General features: G+C 39.2%; 2 protein-coding genes across 4 annotated transcripts in view; one reads left to right on the top strand and one right to left on the bottom strand.

The window, feature by feature from the left end:
- Nucleotides 1–4,403, top strand: part of tmem62 (transmembrane protein 62) — a 13,787-nt gene extending 9,384 nt beyond the window's left edge. For both annotated transcript variants that reach the window (XM_038293390.1, XM_038293391.1), the window contains exons 10-14: nucleotides 1–61; nucleotides 128–326; nucleotides 431–526; nucleotides 3,662–3,780; nucleotides 4,083–4,403. The exon at nucleotides 1–61 is cut by the window's left edge and continues 99 nt beyond it. In XM_038293390.1, the coding sequence (XP_038149318.1) occupies nucleotides 1–61; nucleotides 128–326; nucleotides 431–526; nucleotides 3,662–3,780; nucleotides 4,083–4,403 (796 nt within the window). The remainder of the gene's footprint in view (nucleotides 62–127; nucleotides 327–430; nucleotides 527–3,661; nucleotides 3,781–4,082) is intronic.
- Nucleotides 4,404–9,205: 4,802 nt separating this feature from the next.
- ptgr2 (prostaglandin reductase 2) lies at nucleotides 9,206–16,714 on the bottom strand. Of its 2 annotated transcripts, XM_038293363.1 has the most exons (9): nucleotides 16,588–16,714; nucleotides 16,339–16,474; nucleotides 15,518–15,636; nucleotides 15,152–15,343; nucleotides 11,921–12,091; nucleotides 9,909–10,118; nucleotides 9,617–9,826; nucleotides 9,488–9,527; nucleotides 9,314–9,416 (listed from the first exon to the last, which is right to left on the bottom strand). In XM_038293363.1, exons 2-9 carry the CDS (start codon nucleotides 16,373–16,375, stop codon nucleotides 9,352–9,354), a joined length of 1,044 nt encoding a protein of 347 aa, XP_038149291.1. In that variant the 5' UTR covers nucleotides 16,376–16,474; nucleotides 16,588–16,714; the 3' UTR covers nucleotides 9,314–9,351. The 2 variants fall into 2 exon arrangements, with proteins under 2 accessions (XP_038149292.1, XP_038149291.1); XM_038293364.1 differs by having other exon boundaries at nucleotides 9,206–9,416; nucleotides 16,339–16,647.
- Nucleotides 16,715–17,466: the final 752 nt, after the last annotated feature.

Here is a 17,466-nt window from a genome sequence, read left to right as displayed (position 1 = left end):
TCTGCTATGGGATCCGTCACTTTACCTCGTTGGGCTGCACACAATCACAGTTAAAGTGGAGGTGGGTGCTTAAATGATTTTCAGAACGACTTACTTTGGAAGTTACTGAGTGTTTTGATTGCTTCAGGACTCAGCAGGCCGTTCAACTGTTCGGGAGCAGCACTTCACCCTGGAGGACAGCGTAACCCCCAGCTTCGGTTTCACTCAGTCCTTCATCCTCCTATCAGACCACTACATCCTGGGCCGAGCCCTCTTCCTAATCACCATGTTGCTGAACGTCGGCGTGCTTCTCGCCTTCAGGTTCCTCCGGTTTCCCTTGAGCAGAGGTGAACTGTTGCAGACGGTCCTAATCTATTCATGACCATAAAACACGATGAGATAAATGATACCAGCAGCTGGACGTTCATTTTGGTTTCTCTCTGTTTTACAGCACTCCCCTCTCAAATATGTTTATCCCTCCACCTGGTCAGTAAAATGGACCTTTTCTTCTACTCTCTGCTGCTGTTCAACCTGTGTACAGCGTTAGGTAGGTCACCTGCTTTTTCTCATTCTGTAATGACTTTTGCATCTTTAATTTTATTTTTATCCAAATTAATACTTTGGTAGTTTACCTCTAAATGTATTGATCACATCCTCTGAGAAACCTGATCTTGGGTTTTCTGTAGCTTTAAGACTTAACACTAAAATCCCCAAAAAACAAGACTTGAAATGTTTAACTTTGTTAATAATTAACCAGCCGATGGTGGTCATTTTTAGCCATTTGTGGTTATTCAAAATACAGATCAAACAATAACACTTTGATGTACAAAATTATTTAGTTTTAACCTCATTTCCCATCCCTCCTTATCTCCCAGCCTCCCTCCCACCCTTCCATCCCTCTCTTAACCTATAATGCCTGAACCGCTGGACATTCCCAAACAACAAGCTAAAAAAGAGCCCATGGTTGCTGGGAGACAAAATGAAGCATTAAAGGAATAGTACACCCAAAACATGATTACCCTTCATTTTCTACTCACCCCCATGCTGAACAACAATCTGGAGTACTTTTTTGATATCTCAAATGCATCTGGAGATCTGGGAGGCTTCTTGCTGTCTGCTGACATTCAAATAATGGAGGTCTATGGTGCCCGAGACAGAAAGGTCCATAAAAGTCCACAAAAAACGTGTCAATATTCCTCCATACTGCTCGTCCAATGTATTCCAAGTGTCCTGAGTGGGTAGCATCCAGAATTTACTCGAAACAAAGTCATTTAGAATGTTTTTAGAGCATAAACAGTAGTGTATAGGATTTCCTGAAAGCGCGTTCACGAGTCTACGGAAACCGCGGCAGACCAAACCAGACGAAAGTGCGCATTCAGCGTCTGCTCTGCCGATAATGCAAGCATAGAAGAAGAAATGTGCTGTTTACCTGTGCAAAGAAAGAAACAACGAAAGAAAAATGTCTGAGGACTTCAGTGTTGAGGAAGAGCATGAGTTCTTTGCCGCGCTGAATGCGCACTTTCGTCTGGTTTGGTCTGCCGCGGTTTCGGTCGACTTGTGAACGCGCTTTTAGCAAATCCTATACACTACTGTTTATGCTCTAAAAACATTCTAAATGACTTTGTTTCGAGTAAATTCTGGATGCTACCCACTCAGGACACTTGGAATACATTGGACGAGCAGCATGGAGGAATATTGACACGTTTTTTGTGGACTTTTATGGACCTTTCTGCCTCGGGCGCCATGGACCTCCATTATTTGAATGTCAGCAGACAGCAAGAAGCCTCCCAGATCTCCAGATGCATTTGAGATATCAAAAAAGTACTCCAGAGTGTTGTTCAGCATGGGGGTGAGTAGAAAATGAAGGCTAATCATGTTTTGGGTGTACTATTCCTTTAAGTATGCTCTGTGGCAATGAATGTAACAATGATTAGTAGGGGTGTAAATCACATCCATCATGGCGATTCGATTCAGTATCGATTTCCTGACCCAACGATTAGATTATTTTCAATACTCAAAAATACACCACAATACGATTCGATTAATTGTTTTTTTTAAACACCTTACAGGCTAGACAATGTTTCAAATTTGAAATAAATCAATGAAAGCTGTAATATCTTTATGCATTTTATTTGAGAAACAACAGCAAATAACAGAAGTAGAAAAGTTGCACTCCACCTATTCCTATTAAAACCCCATTCACTGAAAAATAATAATACCCCTGTGTTATAGATTCTGAAAGGCCTTGCATCAAAAAATACTGCACATAATCAGTGCAATGAGTGCAATGCAATACCTCGGCTCCAGACGTCCCGCCCCCTCCACAGACGCTCCGCTGCACCTCTCCCAAATTGTAGCTGACTGCAGACAGTGCCACAGACAGGAGGCCGGCTTGTTTTGTTTTTATGACCGAAATTGCGGAAAACAACTCGTGAAGTTTGACCTGCTAGAAGAGCGAGGTGCGCGAGAACGCTGGGAGCCTTTTTCCTCCTGGATCTCCACTCTTTTTGGCCCTCATGTCCCTCCGTCGTCGGACTAAACTCGCCCCCACTTCCTCGCCGCCTCGGCCGTATCTAGACCCACAGCGTGTAGCACAGACCACGCTTCAATATTGAGCATAAATCAAAAATGTCTGCATCAAGCTCACTGCAACACACTGCTGTAAGAGTATAACCAGGAAGCGCGGTAGGAGGGCAAAATAGGTTTAGCGCCACCGTAGCACGGGAGGGAGAATTACGCCCAGGAGCAAATGGATAAAAATAGACCGGAGGAAAAAAAAAACATGAATCGATTATCTTGCGGAGGTATTGAAGCATTGGATCGTCGGCTGTTGGATCGACGCATCGATACAAAATTATTATTATTTACACCCCTAATGATTAGGGTTTTTTGAGGCTCTGTCAACATTTTGCCAAGTCCTATCCCAACTCAATTTGAAAGAAGCAGTCGGCAATTCCTCATCCCACATTTGCATTCCTGCTGAAAATACTTCGTTCTGATCTAAAAGTCTCTTATATAAATATGACAGTATCCTTTTGGGCGCTTATTGTAATATTTTGGAGATTGGGTGTTCATTTAATTCTGATCCCCATGGTGCCCCATAGACTTTACATGCAGATATTATCCTGTAATAAAATAATGAGTGTTGATCAATATTATATTTAGCAATTCTTGGAAACGCAGTACAGACTCATATTTAGTCAGATCGTTGTCAATCTGGGTAGTAGAGCAGGGCAGGCATGAACGTATTTCTGACTAGATCATTGGAAGCTGATTGGTCTCAAATTGTTTGACCAGGAATCAGATGTTAACTGAAGTAGAGAAGCAATGTCAGCTCTGCGCAGTTTTTCCACATTGTCCAAAGGATAGGGAAATATATAATGTCGAATATTGGTTATCATCCATAACAGCTGTATTATTATCAGATACAAATATCAGCTCAGGTTTTCAAATCAGTGTATCATTATTTGAAATCAGGTTTTGGTTGATATTCTAAGTCATTGAGGTCCTCTTGATACCAGGATTACTAATCTGATGACCCTTAACTAAACCCAGAAGAGCTAATTCCTTTTAAAATCCCCTAAATCTTAATCTCAGTATAGCCGTTCTGTACGGAGGACCTCTTCAGTATTTCTCTGTAACTGAGTAACTGAGGATAAGATGTTAACGTGCCTCCTGTCAGGTCCGTGGTTCGTTGGGGAGCTGATAGATGGACACAGCGGCGCCTGCTTCGCCTTCGGCGTGTTCGTCGATGGCCATTTCCTGGAAGGAAGTCTCACTTATGTTGTGGGAGTCATTCAAGTAAGGCTATTGATTTTATTGACCACTTCTCTATCTCTCTTGTGTTTATGTAAAGACTCCTTAGGAAGTGTTTTTTTTTTATATGTGTGCTACAATCGGAATGTTTATAGCAATACCCTTAGCTTGCTGTTTTGTTGTTTTTTTAGTATCAAAACCTTACCTTGTAGCCACTTTTGGAGGTATATCCCACCATGAGACCACCATTAAAACAAACTTGTGTGTTAGATTGTTTAAAGTGTGAATGCCTATCCTGTGTGATTAGACGATAACTACTTAGTGTAATCTCATTATCTTTCTATCAGCTGCTGTTCTTCAACATTCCCCTCACCTTTTACCTCTGCTGGAGCCTTTACCACCGTTCCCACGGCAACACCCTGCGATCCCACTTGGTGCGGCCGGGCCGCCGCTGTCGGACTCTGGCGGTGCACCTCCTCATGCTGCTGCTGCTCGGCTGGCAGGCCCACTCCTGCTACTTCCTCCTGGAGACCTACGGCGCCACGGCCTTCTTCCTGTCTCCCGTCCGCACGTGGGCTCTGGCGCTCAGCTTGGTCTTGGTCTACCGTGCCTGGACAGGCCCCGCCCCTCTGTTTCGCGACAACAGCAAGAGCAACTCTTCCTCTTGACAGTAATTGCACTGTTGCACCCTGAGCCTGACTCGAAAGATATTTTTTGCAGTTTCTGGCCTAAATTCTTCCCCGTTATCCAACATCTCCCATTTTTTTTCCATGGAGCATCACCGACCTATCCGGTTTCTAGTCAGTATCGTTTATTTAATATGCATGTTCTTGTGAAGCACCGACGAGCACATTGGTGGCCATATTTATAGCAATGTGTACAGCATTGAATGGTGAACAGACCTTGGATGCGTAGAGGGTTTAGTGCATTGCCTTTAGAATGTATTAATTCAACATTTTGTCACCTTAAAACCACTGATGCATTTCATTGGGATTTTGTTGCATTTCAAGCACATACAGAGAAATCTTTGCCTTGTTCTCTTTATTTTGTCTTCATATTAACTCAGTCCCACCAGAGGGAGAGCATTTCCTAAAATCAATATTTAACCATTGTCACAGAGGACATGTCTGCTTTAAACTGAGCTGATGAATGCAGCTTGGTTTTACTTTCAACCTTTCTGGAAAGGGAATCTCCTTCCCGGTTTCAAATATTTTGAGTAGCATCCTCTAACAGGGTGGTTTCTTTTTTATTTATTTATTTTTTTGCTGGGGGAGTGGAGGCTGTCTGGGATCTGATTTCAGTATTTTCCTGGCTGGTATAAATATGAAAAACCAAAACAGGAATATATAATAGTATTTATAGTCCCAGAATTTCTTTCATTTGCCTTTGTCTCACCTTGTGTCCTTCCTTTCCCCGTCTCCTTCCTTGTGGCCCTTCTTTTTACCCTTACCTTGCCTTTTTTTCTTATTTGGGTCTTTCCTTGTGTCCTCCCTCTTTATATTCCTCCTTTCCTGTCTGCCTTTTTTCTTAACTCCCTACATTCCTCGTCTCTGTACAGGTTGGATTTTTCAAGCCGGCCTAGGGTACGAATATTTATGGTAAACTGAAGAGACCTTTTTTGCACTTAAAAGAAACTTAAGGCATTGCTGAATTCAATTCAATTCAGTTTATTTATATAGCGCCAAATTCACAACACATGTCATCTCAAGGCACTTTACAGTTCAACCAGATCATACAGTCAAATTGATACAGAGTTTTCTATCTAAGGAAAACCAGTCTATTGCATCGACTCATTGACTCAAATACAATCCCTCATACTAAGCATGCTTGTAGTGACAGTGGAGAGGAAAAACTCCCTTTGAACGGGAAGAAACCTCCAGCAGAACTGAAGGATTTCAGGGAAGCATTTAACTTTTATTATTGCTGAGTTTTGTGATGACAACACTGATTATTATCTATTCTCTGATATTTTGTTCCTTTCCATCATGAAACCATCTTTACAAATGCCAGAGCCTTTCAAAAGTAAAAAGAAAGGCGTTAAAAATAGAAACCTGTCATATTGAACAAAATTGTATCATTCTTACTACAAATGAGGATGGAGATTAGATATATTGTGCAGCTTTATTATTAGGATTGAGAACTCACACCCACAGGATGCTGCTGCCATCGCCGTGTTTAGCAGTAAGGATTTCAGTGCTGTCCGGCTGTCCTTGGTCTCCATGACGACGTTTGTGACTTATGGTCCCTAACGAATCTGAAACCCTCGTAAAAAATCCCAATGAAGTTCACCAATGTTGTAATGTCACCAAATTTGGAGAAGCGTATGAAGCGTGTGAATACTTTTGCAAGGCGTCGTCTGATTTTATGGTATGGATATTCCAGCCTATACTGTGGTTGAGTGTACTGTATTCTGCTGTGGTTTAAAATGGCTCATTTACTTGAGGTTTAGCACTTTTTTGATATGTTGCCTTGGCCAAAATGCCACTTCACCACTGCCAAAGAATGAGTGGGAAAAAATTTCCTTTTTTAAAATTTAGATTTTTTTTTTTTCTTCCCCTAATTCCCAGTTCTGTCGTCGGTTGAAGGCTGGAATTGCCAAATTGCTTCCTGTTTTTACTTTACAACACAAATCAGACAGAAAGTGACAATACAGCACCTTTTAGACAAACTGCTGTAAGCAGAGGGGGAGAAAAGCGACCTAGACTATCATATTCTTTGTTTGATCCAGACGAAAATATGACGATCAACTATTATGGTTGATCACTGTTTACAACTTCAGCTGTTAATCGACTTAATTTCAATGCAATCAACTGCCAGTAGTGTTTTACTTGTGCTTTTATGCCAATGTCACTTTTCCAACACTCTGGTCCTTCAACTACATCAGGAAACCTTTTCTTTTTTTAAAACAATCCAGAAGTGTGGTGGAATAGCAAAGAACCAGGATGAATGTGTTAACCTTGTGTGGAAATGGGCTGAACCACTATTTTAATGCTATTTTATTTATCCATTTTGATTGTATTGTATGATTTATCTTTTGAAGAAAATATTTTCCTTGTGTAATTAGTTTGCTCTGAAAAGAGGATATATTTCAGCCCGCACCTTAAACTGGGAAGCATTCCCTGTGTGAAAACCTGTTTGGTACATGTTGTTGAGGAATTGTGTGAAAGCACTAAAAAATCTTTTGTTGCACTGTCATTCGCACCTTCCTAGATGTGATTACTGATCTAGAAACGGCACAAAAAAAGAACACCCAATGGTTTTATAAGAAGGCAAATCTTCAAACAGAGTTGCATCCTCTGATGTTTAATAATAGCCAACATGGCCCCTGAATAATGGTTCATTGATGGGATGAGACATGAAAACTGAAACAGCCGCCAGATGGTAAGAGAATCAAATTATGGGCGCTCTGCCAAGACTAGAAACATTTATATTCTTTTTTTTTGTTTTAATGGAGCATTTTTCTCCAATAATGAATTTGTACCTTTCTAATAATACATCAGCTGTCCACTTGGTGGCATTGTTAGATGCATTTGGAGAACTTCTAACACATTCATTTCTTTTTCTATCTAAAAACAAATCACCAGGAAATATGTGAACTTCTCACTGCCTCAACTGTTTGGAGAAATGCCGGCATGCCCCACCCCCACCCCCACCTGATTGTATGACCTCCTCTGCATCCTTCCTTTGTGATCAAACACTGATGCTTGTGAATGAAAGCGTGGTCATTTTTACACCCGACACCTGTTTTTCTTGTGAAAACTGCATTTAAAACAAACTACAACTATATTTTATTATTGGTTTCTAGTGATGTGGAATAAATAAAATGTGCGGTGTCTTTTGTCGTACGTTCAACAGTTTCATGTGGTGAAAACAGACCTTGTTAATATAAAGGTTCATTAATAAAGGTCATTAATGGTTCAGAATGTGATGCTGGTTTAAATCCCATTGTGTTGTAAACTAGGGTCGCCAACGCTGTGATTAAATAAGCGACACTTCTTGGCCTGCCGTTGTCTTCTACTCCGATATTAGGAATTTATTTCTGCCTTTTCAAGTGTCTGAATTGATTTTTGTTAAAATTTAAATTGAATCTTAATTAGACACATTTTTCCCCCATTTTTTAAAGGACAATAGGAAACTCTAGTTGCAACTTTAAAGGTTTAAATAAAAAAGTGGTTTATATTGGTTTTAAAACACCCAGATATCTTTTTAAACCACAAAATGGGTGGTCCGGCACCTTATATACTCGACTTCCTGGGAAAGATGAACGCTTTCAGAAGAAATCAAACCTTCATTTTACCTTTATTAAAAAAAAACAAAAAAAAAAAACATTCTAGTGCAACTATTACCGTAGTTGAATCTTTCCCTTGTTCCAACAAATCATGACATCATCCTCTCTTTGACTCTTCCTCTTTGCACAATTTCTCTGCAGCTATATGATTTAGTCTCCACTGACCCATTTCTATAGATTTGCTGGTTAATTTGGAACGTTATTCTGTCAAAAGAATGATTGAGGTTTTTTTTTTTGGTGGCAAACATCAAAACATTCATCATACAGAAGAAGATTTCCAGCCCCTATTGAAGAGAAATACGTTCACACCATTATGGATCCAACCCCATACTTAACAGTGACCTTAAAGAGCAAAAATCAAAATTTTCATTAACAGAGGTGTCAAAAGTATAACTTACTCAAGTACAAATATAAACCCTACAGTTTAAAAACACTTTTGTAGAAGTTAGAGTGTCAACTTAAGCTTTTTACTCAAAGTATAAAAGTAATGTAGGAAAACATGTTAAGTACAGATGCTTTACTGCACTAACCTATGAAAGGAAACTTTTTCTACAATTCTGGACGATAATTTACTTATACTTCTTTTTTTTTTAGTTTTATAACTAATGGTTACTGTCAAATTTAACTTTGCATCATCTTGAAAAACGATTTATTTGGTATGTGGCAAACAAAACACAAAGAAATACATTTTCAGGATAAAGCAAATTATATTCGATGGTTTTTATTTTTTTAACAAAACTTAGGTTAAATGAAACAATGCTAACGAGTATTTTTAAAGTAGAGATAAGTGCAAAAAGTATAGAAAGCCAGTAAAGTATAGCTTCTACTTCAGTAGAAAGAGTATTCTTTGTTCATAACAAACCCGTTTTAGGAAAGCTCAACCTTACTCATCTACTTTATGATTGTAGGACAAGAGATTTTTCTTGCCTGATCGACTCAAATCACAAGCTCCTCTATAATTTTAAATGTCGCAATGATCTTGCAACACAAGATAAAATACAAATCCATGCCAAAATTGCAAAAGAATTAATGTACTTTAGTGAAGAAAAAATTCTCTACTCCAAAGATAAAGAGGTCCCATTAATTAGTGGGCTCTAACCCAATTCAGCCTGGTTTGCGCGTCGGTTTAAAGCTCCTCCAAGGCTATGAAATGATATTTTGTTTTTAAGAGTGTAAAATGAGACAGGTTGATTTATTTTCTCATTTAATTTCATGTTATAAACTTACAACTGTTCATTAAGTTAGTGTGACAGTAGTGGCGGTGATAAAAGCCAAGTGTTTCCCAGGATGTATATTAAGAGCGGCGTCTCGGTTAGAAGTTATCTTCTTTAGTCGGATATTTTAACTATTTGCTTTCCAATGTTTCCACCTTTCATCATGGAGCAAAAGGCAACTGAAAGAAAAAGAACAATTATAAAAACTTCTCCCAATAAAAAGTACTTTTTACTCTTAATACTTGCATACCTCCCATGTTTTCTATACCGTTCACCTCTGTTTCCAACACCTGCAGAGAGGAAACGGAATACAACCAATACTAAGAGACAATCGAGGAGGAGATAAGAGCATATTTCGGGGTTAAACTGTGTTCTGTACCTTGATCTGAGCTGATTTTATCAAGTGGCTGAGCTCAAAGAGGGCAGCTTCTGCTTTACTCATGTAGCTAAGCACCATAAATCTCTCCCGAGTGATGCTCCGACTTTGCAGGATTTCTTTCGTCTTATCGCTCAGAGGGGGAGGATATGGCACATCCTTGTTATACTGGGAGATCTGCCCACACAGAATCACGTGCCCTCCTTTGTTCATCTGCAGGAGATGGAGGACGATGTGCTCGGTGAGGGTCGTAGGACACATCGGTTATAACGAAAAAAGAAAACTCATCCCTTACCTGTTCTATGACGATATCGCTGATGGCACCGCCGACGTTGTCAAAGTAAACATGGATTCCCTCGGGGCAGACATCTCTAAGCCGCGCTGAGACGTCCTCCTTGCGATAGTTGATGGCTGCAGAGAAGCCCAGGTCTTCAACCAAAGCTTTGCATTTCTCATCTGATCCGCATATCCCAACCACCCGCACACATCCATCAAGCCGACCAATCTGGAAAAAAAAAACAGGATACATACAGGTGCTGGTCATAAAATTAGAATATCATGAAAAAGTAGATTGATTTCAGTAATTCCATTTAAAAAGTGAAACTTGTATATTATATTCATACATTACATACAAACTCATATATTTCAGATGTTTATTTTGTTTAATTTTGATGATTACAAATGACAACAAATGAAAATCTCAAATTCATCATATCAGAAAATTAGAATATTACTGAAGACCAATAAAAACAAAGGATTTATAGAAATGTTGGCCAACTGAAAAGTATGAACATGAAAAGTATGAGCATGTACAGCACTCAGTATTTAGTTGGGCCTCCTTTGGCATGTATTACTGCAGCAATGCGGCGTGGCATGGAGTCGATCAGTCTGTGGCACTGCTCAGGTGTTATGATAGCCCAGGTTGCTCTAATAGTGGCTTTTAGCTCTTCTGAATTGTTGGGTCTGGTGTATTGCATCTTCTTCTTCACGATACCCCATAGATTTTCTATGGGGTTAAGGTCAGGAGAGTTTGCTGGCCAATTAAGAACAGGGATACCATGGTCCTTCAACCAGGTACTGGTAGCTTTGGCACTGTGTGCAGGTGCCAAGTCCTGTTGGAAAATGAAATCTGCATCTCCAAAAAGTTGGTCAGCTGCAGGAAGCATGAAGTGCTCTACAACTTCCTGGTATGTGGCTGCGTTGACCCTGGACCTCAGAAAACACAATGGACCAACACCAGCAGATGACATGGCACCCCAAACCATCACTGACTGTGGAAACTTTACACTGGACTTCAAGCAACGTGGATGAAGTGCCTCTCTTCTTTTCCTCCAGACTCTGGGACCTTGATTTCCAAAGGAAATGCAAAATTTACTTTCATCAGAGAACATGACTTTGGACCACTCACCAGCAGTCCAGTCCTGTTTCTCTTTAGCCCAGGCAAGACGCTTCTGACGCTGTCTGTGGTTCAAGAGTGGCTTGACACAAGGAATGCGACAGCAGAAACCCATGTCTTTCATACGTCTGTGTGTGGTGGTTCTTGAAGCACTCACTCCAGCTGCAGTCCACTCTTTGTGAATCTCCCCCACATTTTTGAATGGGTTTTGTTTCACAATCCTCTCCAGGGTGCGGTTATCTCTCTTGCTTGTACACTTTTTTCGACCACATCTTTTCCTTCCCTTCGCCTCTCTATTAATGTGCTTGGACACTGAGCTCTGTGAACAGCCAGCCTCTTTAGCGATGACCTTTTGTGTCTTGCCCTCCTTATGCAAGGTGTCGATGGTCGTCTTTTGGACAACTGTCAAGTCAGCAGTCTTCCCCATGATTGTGTAGCCTATAGAACTAGACTGAAAGACCATTTAAAGGCTTTTGCAGGTGGTTTGAGTTAATTAGCTGATTAGAGTGTGGCACCAGGGGCCATCAATTTTGAACCTTTTCACAATATTCTAATTTTCTGATATGATGAATTTGAGATTTTCATTTGTTGTCATTTGTAATCATCAAAATTAAACAAAATAAACATCTGAAATATATGAGTTTGTATGTAATGTATGAATATAATATACAAGTTTCACTTTTTAAATGGAATTACTGAAATCAATCTACTTTTTCATGATATTCTAATTTTATGACCAGCACCTGTACTACTTGCCTCGGATCTACAGATAATTGAGGCTGAACAGAGGCTGGAAGGAGAGCAGCACCTCCCAACACTTCTTCCTATTCCACTGTGGGTTTTCTTTCCATTTGATAATGTCTCAGATATCCATTATAGACAAAAAACAATCTAGATGTCAGTGTGTGTACCTGTCCAGCTAAGGAGCCACAGGCACCGGCTGCTCCGCTGACCACCATCGTCTGATTGGCTCCTTTGGTCACATGGCCTTTCTCCCTGACTCCCAATAGCGCAGTCAGTCCTGTTATACCTACTGCTCCCAAAAAGTGAGAAAGGTGCCCATCCACCATCTGTGGATCAACCTGCCATAGAAAGAAGTTAAGGTCAGCAGTGACTTGTAGAAATCAATCTTACAAATTAGTGATGCACGATATTGGGATTTTGGCCGATATGCCGATATTTTAAAACTCATGTAGCCGATAACCGATATCGATACCGATGTTAAAGCTGGACAAAAATAAGCAGTCATTGAAAATAGCAGTTTTATTATCCATTTCTGACACTTTGAAAAATAATATACTCAAATATATTTTCATATGCTGATATCAAATAGATTTTTAAAAACGCGGTATCGATCTATTTTACTTTGAGAAGCTGATCAAATATCGGGTTAAATATCGGTGGGGTGGCCGATGTCCGATATTCAGTTTTAAGGCTAATACCGATAGGGGGCCGATTATATCGTGCATCCCTATTACAAACAGATACAACTCAACATGGTGCATCATTTCAGAAGTGGAACGGAAAATGCTAGTTTTTAATACTTTTTTTTAGAACTGAATGATATACAGCCCCTTATACCCTGGTCTCCCTTTATATACACATTGAAAAAACTGCTGGTAGCCCTCATTTAATGAAATATCAAGACTAGAAAGGGGTTCTAGATAGAAATGTGCTTCCTATAATAATAAACTTAGCACGCAGCTTCAGCTACTGCAGCTAGAAACTAATGATTATAACCGAAATCTTGGTGTCATGATGGACTGAATCTTCAGAGGCAAATTAAGGCAGTTAGTTAAGTCAGCCTTTTTTTCCAGGATTAAAGGACTAAATTCCAATCTGGATCTATAAAAACTCATTCATGCATTTATCTTTAGTAGAACTGATTACTGCAACAGCATCTTCATTTGTTTGCCTAAAAAGACCATCAGACAGCTGCAGCTGATCCAAAATGCTGCTGCCTGTGTTCTCACTAGAACTAAGAAAGTAGAACACATCAGCCTGGTTCTGAAGTCCTTCCACTGGCTCCCTGCAGCTCAGAGAACAGACTGTAAAATCCTTCTATTAGTCTAGAAATCACTGAATAGATCAGCACCTCAATACAAAACAGATCTGTTCTCAGTGTATCAACCACCCAGACCACTCAGGTCTTCTAGTTCCAGTCTCCTCTGATGACTGGAAAAGTGCTGAAAGCCTGAGTTATTTTAAGTCAAAGTTAAAAACCCATTTGTTTAGAGCCGCCTTTGACTGTTGAAGTTAAACTGTTAACTGAGGTATCATTAGTTTAAGGGTGGGGTCAAACAGTTTTATTTTTTTTGCTACCTGCTTTTATTATCTTTTCATCTTTATTTGCTTTTATTCTGATTACATTTTTCATCTATTTTTAAAGCACTTTGAATTGTCTGTGTACTGAATTGTGCAAATAATCTTGCCTTGCCCATCATCATAAGCCTGGTCTAAGCCTAAGGTCTTAAACAGGATAATGACCCAAAACAAGAAGTTAAAAACACCCAAGAATGGCTAAGAGGAAAACATTACACTATTCTGAAGGGACCTTCTGTGAAGCCTGACTTAAATCCAATCGAGAATCTTTGGAAGGAGCAGAAACATGTCCTCTGGACTCTGTACCCTTTAACCCAGAGACAATTGGAGCAGTTTGTTCATGAGGAGTGGACCAAGATACCTGCTGAGAGGAGCAGAAGTACCACTGTCAGCAACAGGAATCATTTGATTGTAGTGACTACCTCAAAAAGTAGTGCAACAAAATATTAAGTTAGGGGTACTCTCATTTTCTTCCAGGTCTGCTTAATGAGAATCCAAAAAAAAAAAAAATCATTCAATTGAAGCATGATTGAAAAGCCTCTTTTGTTAATTTTCATAGATTTTTTATTTGTTACTTTTGTCAGATTCAAGTTATTTCTATGACTATTGTGTTTTTTTCTTCCTTTTCATTAAATGAGGGGGACCAACTTTTTTGCCCACGTGTGTAAAACCCATGGCACCAGCTGGTTCTTTCAAGCATAGAATAAGGAGTCTGGATTGGATGAGAGATAAACCAATCATTAAAAACACACTATACCCCTGGCTAAACATGGAGCAAGTATGCTTTACTGCAGCAAGGATGGAGAAGCTGTTAAGAGTAGAACAGAATAGAAAGATGAATTAAGAAAAAAAACCCACAGGAAACCAGTTAGAAGGTACCGTCACTACCCGATCCGTCCTGGAAGCACGATCCGTACTATCGGCTCATTTGCACAACCATATATATTGTACATCCGATTCGCCCTCGATTTTGATTTGTAAAAAAAGACCTAAATTACATTTTCCCTCCTTAAAAAAAGTAAGCACATTAAACTATAATGGTTAAAGGTAAATAATGTATTTCCTAAAGAAATAAATGCATTAAAATCTCTCTGTTTTATTAATCATCTGCGTCCGATCTGTACAGGAAACGGGATCTAACTTTTTCGGCTTTGGATTTAAACATAAATCTAGTCTTTTTGAGTTAAATGTTTTCCTTTCACATTAACCATATGGTATATAGTGCATAATCTAAAGAAAGAAATAACAAAAAATAAGATAAATATGGTTTAATCATATTTTGCCGGACTACTCTGAGCATGATGACATCAGACAAGTTGTTTGTCGGAGAAAATGTAAAAGCGTCAAAATTGTATCAAAATGTTTTAAAGATTTGTATTAGCATTCTTTAGTGATGCATTAGTATTCAATAGAAGGATAAAAATAAGTACTTTTAGTTCCATGGTTACATGTTTTATGGCGACATGGATGAATATCTGTTTGAACGTGGGCAAATGGTACGGATCGTGCTTCTGGTACCCATTGGGTAGTAACAGGTACATAAGACTTCAGACTGCAGCATTTTAGCGATCACTTTCCAGCTAAATGCCAATGGCCTAGTCAAAGTTCAGATCTAAATGCCTTTGAAAATCTGTGGTAAGGTTTGCAAAGTGCAGTCTCTAGACCTGTCAATATTATAGAGACATTTCATTCACTTCAACATTTCCTTCTATAGTGTAAATATATGAATATCATAGAAAATCCCAATAAAACGCATCAATGTTTGCTGCAGTACAATGGACCAATTATATCCACTCATCCCTGTGAATAATCTCCCATACCTTCTGTAGGCCATCTCCCATCACGACGGCATGGGTCTGCCAAGGCCAGTTGAATGAAGTGATAACATCTCCCTCAGCGAGAGCGGAACAGCTGCTGGTTTCCACCACGCCGACACCCCCACCATCCACACATTCAGACAGCTGCCATGGAGTCAGGTAATCAGCACCGCTGTCTTCATTCATTTGGCAGCGCTGAAAGAAACAAATCTCATAGAGACTGATGGACACCAACAACCCTTTTCTGTGAGGCATTCACTGACCTGACAGTAGCTACTGTGTATATACAGGATAAAAATGTATGTGTGCTGTTTACAAACTGTATGAAACAACTAAAAATGTCTGCTGGATTCATGTCTGCTTCTTTACCATGTAAGGGTCAACTGAGAGGTAAAGCGTCCGAACCAGGACTTCCCCATCTTTCAGGTCAGGTGTTAAACTTATTTGTTCCAGGCGGAAATTTCCTGGACTTGGCTCTCCATTTTTACCTGCAAAGATTTAAAACATGATTACAACATGCAAAAATCCTGCAAAACATGGCCAGTGGCCCTGCAGAACTAAACAAGGCCCCTGAACTGAAGACATAATAGTTTAAAAAAAAACATATTTTTATTATATGAATGGCATAGAAACTATCATTAATTGCTCTCTTGGATACATTTCTTTTTCTTCTTCTTTTAACTGTTTTATTTCCAACATGGTTTCAAAAAATGAACAAGCACTGAGATAGGATCAGTTTTAGGGCTGCACAAGCTTAGGTTTTATGTTAGATAACCAACCTTTCAAAAGCCTGACAAGCCTTTCCAGATTTGTCAAAACCAGAAAGAATGAAAAACTCTTAATTGTATCAAACTTATTTTGATCAAATAAAAAGAAATATACCAGTGAAACAATAAAAATCTGGTTTAACTGTATAAGAAAAGGCTCTCAAATATAATTAAAAGATTTGGAGCATTTAAAGTGGCCGTTTTATTTAGACTTTAGCAGAAATAAATAAAATCAGTGATTAAAATCGTTTTATCATCTAGTATGAGCTCAGATCTCCCAAATTAAGGAAATCGGGGCCAGTAAATTTGTGCACCCCTACTTTTTATCTGCTGTTTGCAGAGCAGCAAGTGTCTCTTCATCGCCATGTCTCTGGCTGTGCAGTGTGCACCCTGCCCTACTCCTAAAAATGCGAAATAACCTACCTGGACGACAATCAAGAACGACTCTCTGCACCTGCATCGTTTTTTGTTTTATTTTTGTATCGTGTTTGCTCAGTTAAGCAGATCTGGCAACCATAGTCCAGGGTCAGAGGCAGGTCAGAAGGTGAGCGTCACGCTGCGAATAAAAAACATTATAAAAACAAAACAAGCTGTTGATGCAGAAAAAGCACACAGTGTAAAGTCACTAGAAGAAGCGAAACGGTGAGAAAACTAAGCGCAGTTATTCCCCAGGTAGAAATTAAGACCAAGCGGAGAAGGCGAACTTTTGTTTTTGGAGGAAGATCGGTGATTATCACCGGATCATAGGTCAAAACCGCGGCCATATTGTGAGTGGCATTTTTAGTGCGGACAACACTAAACTAAAGCTAAATTAAATATAAATTAGTTATTACTAGAATTAAGACAAACCCGTTTAACTGTTGTATAATTACTAAATGTAAATATGACCTATTCAATAAGTTAAAATACTAAACATTTCTCTCACTATTATGAGATTAAAGTCATAGAATTATGAGAATAAAGTCGCAACGAGAATAAAATAATAAAAGTATGAAAATAAAGTTGTAACATTATGAGAATAAAGTCTTAACATTACGTAATATTATGAATTTATTCTTATAATATTACCTCTTTAATCACGTAATTTTACGACTTTATTCTCGTTGCGACTTAAATCTCTAGCCTGGCCCTAATACGCCCTCGTATTACATAGTTGAACTATGTAACATACGTATTATTGTATGAAAAAAATATTTGCTACAATAATTAATTTCTTAGGTTCCAATCATTTTTTCCGACTCAAACCTTCCACTCACAATATGGCGGATTCGGCTGTCATTTGTTTCCAAGGTGCAGCCTTAAACGAAATAATCCTTTAGGATTATTCGAGTTCTCCTCGTCATCGTGTGCTTACACGTGATACAATCCGAATGAAATTGTATCAATCTTGTAAAACACCGTATCTGGTTAATCATATTCTCTGCTTTGTTGATTACTCTGAGTAAGCCCCACGCAAAGGGGCTTGGTTTGTCAACTGTTGCAAAAGCCTCACCGGTTGACGAATGATGCGTACCAACTGTTGGGCAACTTGGTCGTTTAGAGCGAAGCAAA

Source organism: Cyprinodon tularosa, unplaced genomic scaffold (genome assembly GCF_016077235.1).
Source record: "Cyprinodon tularosa strain WSP-4 unplaced genomic scaffold, ASM1607723v1 ctg325, whole genome shotgun sequence".
NCBI classification, from domain to species: Eukaryota; Metazoa; Chordata; class Actinopteri; order Cyprinodontiformes; family Cyprinodontidae; genus Cyprinodon; species Cyprinodon tularosa.
Note: the sequence above shows the minus strand (reverse complement) of the source record. Positions and strands in the feature narration are given on the sequence as shown.

What these genes read in the sequence shown, in the direction of transcription:
- ptgr2 (XM_038293363.1), bottom strand. Translation starts at nt 16,375, where the DNA reads ATGCAGGTGCAGAGAGTCGTTCTTGATTGTCGTCCAG. An exon ending in TGGGAGATGGCCTACAGAAG is followed by an intron (nt 12,092 to 15,151) that starts GTATGGGAGATT and finishes TTTCTATGGCAG; the next exon opens with GTTGATCCACAGATGGTGGA. An exon ending in GTGGCTCCTTAGCTGGACAG is followed by an intron (nt 10,119 to 11,920) that starts GTACACACACTG and finishes TTTTTTTTCCAG; the next exon opens with ATTGGTCGGCTTGATGGATG.